This window comes from Aulonocara sp. 'chitande type north' Nkhata Bay, linkage group LG7 (assembly GCF_057382095.1).
Source record: "Aulonocara sp. 'chitande type north' Nkhata Bay isolate Kocher_YH1m ecotype deep benthic linkage group LG7, A_spYH_male_GT1.1, whole genome shotgun sequence".
Classification (NCBI taxonomy): Eukaryota; Metazoa; Chordata; class Actinopteri; order Cichliformes; family Cichlidae; genus Aulonocara; species Aulonocara sp. 'chitande type north' Nkhata Bay.
In genome coordinates, this window is record NC_141350.1 from 37,242,646 (window position 1) to 37,251,611 (window position 8,966).

Here is an 8,966-nt window from a genome sequence, read left to right on the forward strand (position 1 = left end):
AGCACCAAATCATTAAAAACAGTTGCCTCAAGATGCTTTATACTGTGAGCTAAAGACCCTACAATAATACAGAAAAAACAGAAGAAAACCCCAACAATCAGATGAACCTCTATCAGCAAATGTTTTGATGTTTTCACAACAGTTGGAAGGAAAACCAGAAAGAACCAGGCTCGGAGATGGATGGCTCACCTGAGCAATGACACATACGGTTGTATGCGGTGCTGAATGGCTAATGGAAACAGAAAAAAAGGGGTGACAGTTGTCATAGAGGGGTACAACTAAAGAATAGAAGCAATGAAAAAACAGCAATTAACATGACAAAATAACTAAAAACTTGCCATACAGCTCATCGACAACTTTTATGTTTTCATGTGGTAGTGACCCATCCTTGTTAAACTGCATAATAATACTGGAGTTGTTGCATTTCATGAAATGTTGTAATATGGGAGGGGGGGGGGGGGGCACATTGCATTGTACACAACTTCAGTGTGGCTAATGAGGCCAAGATGCTGTTTCACACATGCTTGCTAAGACACACAGCGGAACATACAGGGCTCTTGATGTCACTTACATAAATCACATTTCTCCAGGTCTGGATTTAAGACTTGAGCAGATTCTAAAATCCATTTTGATTTCCAAGGTGGCATGAGGTAATAAATCATTAAGCACACTCCCTTATGCATCCTTTTAAAGAGCAGAGAACACCAGCTCGTAAATCTCCCATGACTTTGCCTCCTCCCCGAAGTCTTGGGGGAAAAAACAAAACCTTACACATTTTCTAGCACATTTCACTCTGGCATTTTTAGCCTTTTGATGTCTGAGGAACACTTGTGTTATAGGACAATTCAAACAAGACCACAAACCATGGAACAGCTTTTACTGTCAGTGCCCTTTGATTCTGCTCATCTGACTCATATCGTATAACACTGCATACAGTAAGCCTTTGAAGGTTTGAAAAGGGAGCTGCTGCACCCCTCTAAGCACACAGCAATACAAAATGTAAGACTGATTTGATGAGCAGAGAGAAAATAGCTGTTTTCAACAGTCACTGCAGTGAGCTGAGACATGCTGCCGAAATAGAAGTATTTCAATTTAAGGAAACTGTTTGTCACACACCATACCAAAAATAAGAAATATGCCTTTACATTAACAGAAATTCATGCCCAGGCTCAACTTAACATAAAGCCAACAAAGACTACAATAAAAACTTTAGCCTAAACTACATTAAGCATGACAGCACCCTGTTTTGTATTAATTGTTCTGGTAGTGTTGTAATATTATTGGGGCTATTTTCTTAGATGTTGGGGCATTAGACTAACTGAGCACCGTTTAAAAGCTACTGCTGACTAAAGTATTGTTGCTGACCAAGTCCATCCCTTCATAACCACAGTATATCCATCTTTTCAAGACTGCTTCCAACAAGACAACACACCATGTCGCAAAGCTTAAATCATTTCAAACTATTTTACTGAACATGACAGAGAGTTTACTGTTCTCTGGCCTCCACAGTTACCAGATCCCAATCTGGCTTTACACAGGGCACCCTTGAGATGTGATGGAATGAGAGATTAGAATAATGGATATACATCTGAAAAATCTGTGCAACTGTGTGATGCTGTCATGTTAATATGAACCAAAATCTCTAAGGAATGTTTACAGTTCCTTTTTGATTCTATGTCACAAATACTGAAGGCAACAGGGCGTCCAACCCAGTACTAGTAGGGTGTAAGTAATGGAGTGGCTTGTGAGTGAATGTACTAGGCTTCGGGATGGATTTGTTCTTAAATTATTGACAGCCGGACTTATTATTTTTATTTCTTAAAGATTGTTAAAAAAAATAAAAACACCTTTTTTGCATATGTTTAGAGTACTTTCTGATTTGTAAAGTAATAAAAAAAGCACTGTAAAGTTTTAAAACCTTTGACTCTAATGTGGCAGCAAAATAAAACAAAGTTAAATGCCTTACCCAGTGTTTGGATTTCTACTTTAAAATGCAAATTGATGCATATTTAAAATAGATATTGCTTCAATTGCATATTTAAACAAAAAAGTTCATACAAATATTTAACTGGGCACCTGATGATTAGCTTTACCTCTAGTGCTTTTCTCAAATCCCCTTTTTCAGAGAGGGGTTAGTATTCTTTGAGGGAAGAAGTGGGGAAGAAGTATAACATACATAAACGTATTAATATTCTTTTCTTCTATTCTATCACAGAAATATCTGTAAGCTCACTGAACCATAAGACGAAGTTACATATGCTATAAACACTAATCATACTGACTGATACCATGACAGATTGTTGGCTTTTAACAAGCTATTTTAATTTTACGAAATTATTTTCCTGTAAAACTTTGCTACCCTGACCCTGACATGACACATACACACACGGACAGAATTCTCATTTTCAATTTTAGTTGATGTTTGTTTACATGCTGTCCAGAGTTCATCGTTCTGGTCAGCTCTCTCTCCTCCTGAGCCCACCTCTGGTCCACAGTCCGCTTTCAGCCCGTGATTAGTATGATGAAAATCAGCTGTGTCGGCCAGCATCCCCTGGCATTTTGCCTCCAACAATGCCCCTGGTAGAACCAGGGCCAGCCCTTTACTCCCATGGGCCACCCCGGAACCGGCGATGATGGTCTTCTGGGGAGACCCAATCCAGGATGGCCCTGCGGACATCTGCGTAGCGGCCCCTCAACACTTGCTGCCGTCTGGGCCTCTCCTGACAAGAAGAGCAGTAGCAGCAGTCACAATGCCCACTCCTCTGGAGGCCACTGGCAAGCCTCTGCCATAGCCTGAAACACCTCAGGTTATGGCAACGTGTCGGGCTGGTAAGTTGGGGGTCACTGTAACACTTTGTTACTACAATTCTACTGCAATAGGATAAAGTGTGATTAGTATGATGAAAATCAGGTGTGTCGGCCAGCCTCTCCTGAAACTGTCCCCTGAACCTATTGCTCCACCCCTCCCCTGCAGCTGAGCCACAAAACATACCCCATCTACAGTAATGTGTATTTGGTGTGGCTCAGTACTGCTATTTCCCTACTGTTCTACCTGCATATTGAAAAGCCTAACATGAGGACAGCACACCTTCCTGCCCTTCCCATACATGGGAAGCCCGAGGCAAGAGAAGCATAACAAACGCTGTCACTTTACATAGTGTCCCAACTTTTTGGGGGAAATGGGGTTATACTAAAAAATATCCTACTAATACTCAGCAGAAACTGGTCTGGTTCCAGATAAACATACATTTTCTAAAACTTCCATTATTAATAATAGTAATTTCCCATGAATAAGCAGATGAAAATGGATGGATGGATAGATGTATAAAAAAACTGGAATGTCTGTTGCACTTTGAGGAACATCAGTGATTTCTCCATCAATGATTCATACTCCACTAGCAACACTTGAATAAATACACTAACGTAGGACAAAACAAAATTGCATGGATGTACCCTGCTGTTCTTTGGTACAGTTAGAAGAGTTTAGGAAGAATACCATCATTATTGACTTGTTTTCCACTTTTACTTGTGTACAGTGCAAGCTCTCATCACACACAGGCAAAAACTGAAGAACTGAGGGCATTTATCTGCACTGACTTGTACATGTTTCAACAGAGTGCTAGGGCATGTTCTTCCAAAAATGCAGAACGCTTAAAAAGTGAGATACTCTGAGTGACCAATAAATTCTTTAGACTCAGTCTTCATGACCTATTTTCCTTACTTCACCTACTGGCCTAATTATGTTCAGACCTTGTGATAAAACTATACACTATAATGCACTGTCATAATTTAACCCTATGACTTCAGTCCTGTAATAGCTCACATATTAAGAGAATTTAGCAGATAGTGGAAAATAATAACAACAACAAAAAAAAAGTACAGTAAGTAGCTACAATTTTGGGTTAACTCTATCTTCATGCTGCTTTCAATTGCACAACAGATAAGGGATCTCACAATGTAAGAATTTCAAACTCAATACCAATACCTAGGGAAATACTCAGTGTTTCTGGGAAATAATTCATAACTAAATGAACTAATGTTGTTATTTATATGGAGACTGGAACATTAATGGTTCATGCAAATTTATCCAGTTACAGCCCTAATTGTTTCCTGTGCTTCTGGTGACTAGGAACCATATTTTTGAGAGATCAAAGATAGTTTATAAAGGACCCTGCTGCTGTTTCTTACTAGTTGCTGTTAGTTTGTTAGTTCTAGACAGCTTTAGAAAGGAAATGTAACCATTTTTTTTAGAAACAAATAATTGTGTTATACTATTAAATTATTGCTGTCTATTAACATTACAGACAGACAGAAATTATAGCCTTTGCTAGATGCTACATTAATTGTAATAATGTGCAATGCACATGATCGCTAACTTGGGTAATAGCTAATAGTTAAGCAGCTAATAATAATGTTTGCACTACTGACCTCACGAAAGCTGTCATAAAGGCTTAAGTGTCAGTCCATAAGAACATTTGCTAAATGTGCTGTTCTGTCTGAAGTTAGCTGGACCAGCCATTACTTTTGGTATCAATATTGTTGCAAATGAGTTCCTAATCTAATAGTAATTTTAATATTGATTAGTATTCCAGTATCCTTTTCTTTGACAACATTTTCTTTGTTATATTTGCTGCATGCTACCTATAGTACTGGAAAAAACAAGCAAACAAACAAACAAACGAAAACGTAATAAGTAATGTCGAGCTTTCAAAATTTTGGCAACAAAAAGTGTCAGTTCTGGTGAAATCCATAATGTAAATATTTCACTTTCTAGTTCATGTTTTGTTATTAGTCACTCTTCAGAAAAAAAATGTTGGGGGTACAGAATAAATAAGATTTTGCTATGTTGCTATCATTGCTGTTTTCAGTATCAGACTAATATGTTTGCATAGATCTGTCATGAGCTGCATATGAGGGTCTTGAAAGATCATGTGTCACACAAATAGTCATATATTGCCAAAGTGTAATTTATATGTGTATTATTTATTAATTTTGTCATTGTTTTCACCCATTGGCTGAGATGAATAGGTATGATTTTGAAAACAAATTCAGTAGAATTATTGTTTATAAGCATGTAGACTAAACAAGGTTTGCTTTTGGAGATCACTTTAATGTCTGTCATTTCCTTCAACATCTCCAATCTTAGCAAGTACAATCTGGAACAATTGTAAAGAAAATATAAGCTGGTTGTAGTAGTCTTCTAGCAAAAATATAAGAGCAGAGTGCCTGCACACCTTAATTATTCACAGCAGGGAAGCTTTGTCTGGCACAGAGGACAAAGGCACAAGAACTAATCAGAGGCTGACAGTTTCCAGAGGACCCCATGGGAATCAGTATCCCTGATTTTGATTTTTCTTTCAGGCCACTTCTATGAAAAGTGTAACCTTTTGAAAAGGATTTAATGGGGTTTTGCTTTTGGGGGGATACTCATCTTGCAACATGACATTTACTGCACCTTTCTACCTTTTAATAAAAGGTATTCACAAACAAAGCAGTTTACCTCTTTTATGTGCTCATAGCGGAAACAATGATGGAACAACACAGTGTGACAAAATGAAAGAACACAATACATGGTTCAACTAGGAGGCATAACCTCATACCAAACTGAATTATATATTTTTAGCTATTTTGTCTTTGATACAATGTCAGCATTTTTTTTAAATATAGACAGGCTTGGAAACTAGTAAGATATATATGATATATCTTCTGTGTGTGAATGCGGTTTTGTTGTATTCTACATAGGGGTGTCAAATTATCGCGTTAATTGCGATTAATTAATTACAATGCTATTTAGCGCGTTATGTTTTTTAATCTCGTTAATCTAATTTTTAATCTCTTGACGTCATTGATTTTGTATGAGAGTTGCTATGTTATAAAATCCGTTTTTATGTGCTGGGCTCCTTGTGCTTGACTTGTTGGGGGTGGAGTCACGTCGTGAGGTCAAGGTGAGAAGTGGTGATTAGCTTACAGTGTGGATATGGAGGCGCATCTGAGAGTTGTTGGCCCAATGAACGGGAAATTTGTATTTCATAAACGCCCCGACGGCACCATTGACAAAGGTAAAGTGGTCTGCCTAGAGTGTAAGAAGGAGTTTGCTTACCACCGAAGCAGCTCAAGTTTGGCCTATCACCTCAACGCAAAGCACCCAGCCGCGAGTGCAGCAACAGCTAGCAGTGAAGACGTTAGCAATATAGCAAGCCAGAGCAAAGCTTTTCGCCAAACAAAACTAGAGAATACCCCTCGTATGAGCAAGTCTGCGACCGACAGGCTGACTAATGTTATTGCCAAGTGGATAGCGATGAACTGTAGGCCGATAAATATAGTAGAGGACGAAGGATTGACAGAGGTGTTGCAAATTGCGTCCAATGACCCGTCATACAAGCCGCCGTGCAGGACTACAGTAACGACCAAAATCAGCAAAATGTACGACGGCGAAAAGAAAAACAAACTTGAGATTTTGGCGGAGGATTCTCCCAACTGTGTTGCTATAACCGGAGATCACTGGACCTCAGCTGGCAACCACAGCTATTTTGGGGTGACTGGACACTTTATTGATAGTGAGTGGAACCTCAACTCATTTGCACTGACCGTCATGAGAACAGAAACCAGGCACTTTGCTGATAAATGCGCCGAACAGTTCCTCAAGGTAGCAAATGACTGGGGTATTGAAAACAAGATATCCACCATTGGCACAGACAGCGCAGCAAACATGCTGGCTGCTATGAGAGCACTTCCATATGAGCACATCGCCTGCAATGCTCACATTCTCCAGAGGACCATCACGGTATGTCTCGATAGCAGTGGTTTTGTCGGTGTACTGGCAAAGTGCCGCAAGATTGTTGGTCATTTTAAACAAAGCCCTGCGAGTACCACAGAACTTAACCAACAACAAGTAGCACTCGGAAAGAAGAGCGATCAACTTATACAGGATGTACCCACCAGGTGGAACTCGACTCTCGCAATGGTCTCACGCCTCCTATGTAACCGAGAGGCTGTCCAGGCTACGTTGGACCAACAGAACCACAGGTTGGTCTTGCCAACCGAAGCTGAGTGGGCGAAACTGCAGAGGCTGGAGCTCCTGCTTGAACCATGCAAGTAAGTTCAAATAAACACCTTCCCATTTTAATTATATAAACTACTGTTACATGTGTAAAATCAAAATTAATGAACATAACAAGGAACTTTTAAGGACAATTAAATTGGAAATCAGTTACACTTTGATTTAAATGAATCCAGCTAGGTTTATTTAGCAAACCTCTCCACCTCTGCAGGTATGTGACAGAGCTGCTGGGTGGTGAGGCCTACGTCTCTTGCTCTGTAGTGCTACCTGCTTTTCGCCATCTGTACCGTGTCATGGACATTACTGATGATGATCCTGCCTACGTGGTGAAGTTCAAGAATGCCTTCCAGAAGGATCTGGCAGCACGACGAGCTAATGGCAACGAGATATGGTTCGAGGTGGCCACAGCATTGGATCCACGGTTTAAGGATTTGAAATGTCTTCCAAGAGAAAAGAGGGAACAGGTAGGACAATAAGGTTAAGCTGGACTAATGAGTCCAATTCATTATCAAATCAAACTTTTATTTATTATATGGAACACAAAGTTCTTTACAAGATTAAATAAAATAAAAAAAAAGCACTTAGTTTTAATCACAATCATTCATTCATTCATTCATTCATTCATTCATTCATTCAGGTGTGGACCATTCTGGAGAATATGCTCCAGGCAGCAGAGCCCAGAAGAGCAGATAGTCTCCAGCCCTCCACAGAGGATGATGGACCAGCTCAGAAGAAGAGGAGGAGCGAACTCCTTCTGGGGTCTGACTCTGACTCAGAAGATGGAATTGAGTCTGGAGAGCTGCAGCGCTACAGAGCAGAACCCAGCATCAGTATTGATGACTGTCCCCTGCAGTGGTGGTATGCTCACTCAGGAGTCTATGAAAAGCTGTCAGTCCTAGCACAAAAGTACCTGGCCTCCCCAGCTACCTCTGTACCCTGTGAGAGACTCTTTAGCCTTGCAGGCCACATAGTGCAAAAGAAAAGGGCAGCCTTGCTTCCAGAAAATGTTACCAGGCTGGTGTGTCTTAGCGACTGGCTGAGGAAGAAGAAATGAGACACATGTGGTCAGCATAGCTGCTGTGTCATTTGTAGCCTACTAGAATAGATTGCTTGATGTTCAGCACTTTTTTTTGTGATGGAAGAATACTTTGATGTGCTAACTTGCAGCACTGCAATGTCAGTTTTATTTTTCATTATCTGAAGCAGAGGAATTTCAGTGCTGTATTGCTCAGAAAAGAGCAACTCTGATGTGCTAACTTGCAGCACTTAATTTATTTGATTTTATTTGTATTTATTTTTCCACTTATTTTACAAAAGAATACAACAGTATGTAAATGGTTGCATCTGTTTAACGTTTGTTAAACAATAAATGACTTTATAAAGTCACTTTCTTTGTTATATCAGTCTTTTGGTCTGCCACAATAAGTTGAGGGCTTTCCTCAGCTGAGTACATGTATTGTATTGTATTGTATTGTATCTTTATTTGTTTCAGACATATAAAACAAAAAACAATATATACACACTACATATATTTTCATTTACAGATACGAATATATATGTAGATATACACACACACACGTATGTGTTCAGATAAACAAAAAATATATAATGAAATAAAACAAAATCGTCTGACATAATGTAACAATGTTTGGTCTGAAAAGGAGTAGGAAGAAGTATGAACATACTTATTAATTCCTACCCCTGCTCAACATCTTATTGATCCCACATAATTCACCTAATTCCCATCATCACATACTCCACACGATACACGAGGAGAACCTATATAAACTTGGCTACCGTGACTGATATAATTTGGATATAATTTGATATTTTTTATACATACAATGGGTGATCATCTTTATCGGTATCATATTCTTCCAAAATCAGTTTTCGAAGTATTTTCATG

The 8,966-nt window shown here is 39.2% G+C and overlaps 1 protein-coding gene across 1 annotated transcript; it reads left to right on the plus strand.

Annotated features, from left to right (window-relative positions):
• Positions 1-5,746: 5,746 nt before the first annotated feature.
• LOC147325653 (E3 SUMO-protein ligase ZBED1-like) lies at positions 5,747-8,446 on the plus strand. The gene is made up of 3 exons (XM_086300265.1): positions 5,747-7,095; positions 7,272-7,524; positions 7,698-8,446. Exons 1-3 carry the CDS (start codon positions 5,978-5,980, stop codon positions 8,112-8,114), a joined length of 1,788 nt encoding a protein of 595 aa, XP_086156391.1. The 5' UTR covers positions 5,747-5,977; the 3' UTR covers positions 8,115-8,446.
• Positions 8,447-8,966: the final 520 nt, after the last annotated feature.

Bases quoted from the DNA above. Each gene is read 5' to 3' on its own strand.
- LOC147325653 (XM_086300265.1), top strand. From the start codon at position 5,978: ATGGAGGCGCATCTGAGAGTTGTTGGCCCAATGAACGGGAAATTTGTA. The intron at 7,096-7,271 runs GTAAGTTCAAAT...CCACCTCTGCAG, and splicing joins CTCCTGCTTGAACCATGCAA to GTATGTGACAGAGCTGCTGG. The intron at 7,525-7,697 runs GTAGGACAATAA...TCATTCATTCAG, and splicing joins CAAGAGAAAAGAGGGAACAG to GTGTGGACCATTCTGGAGAA.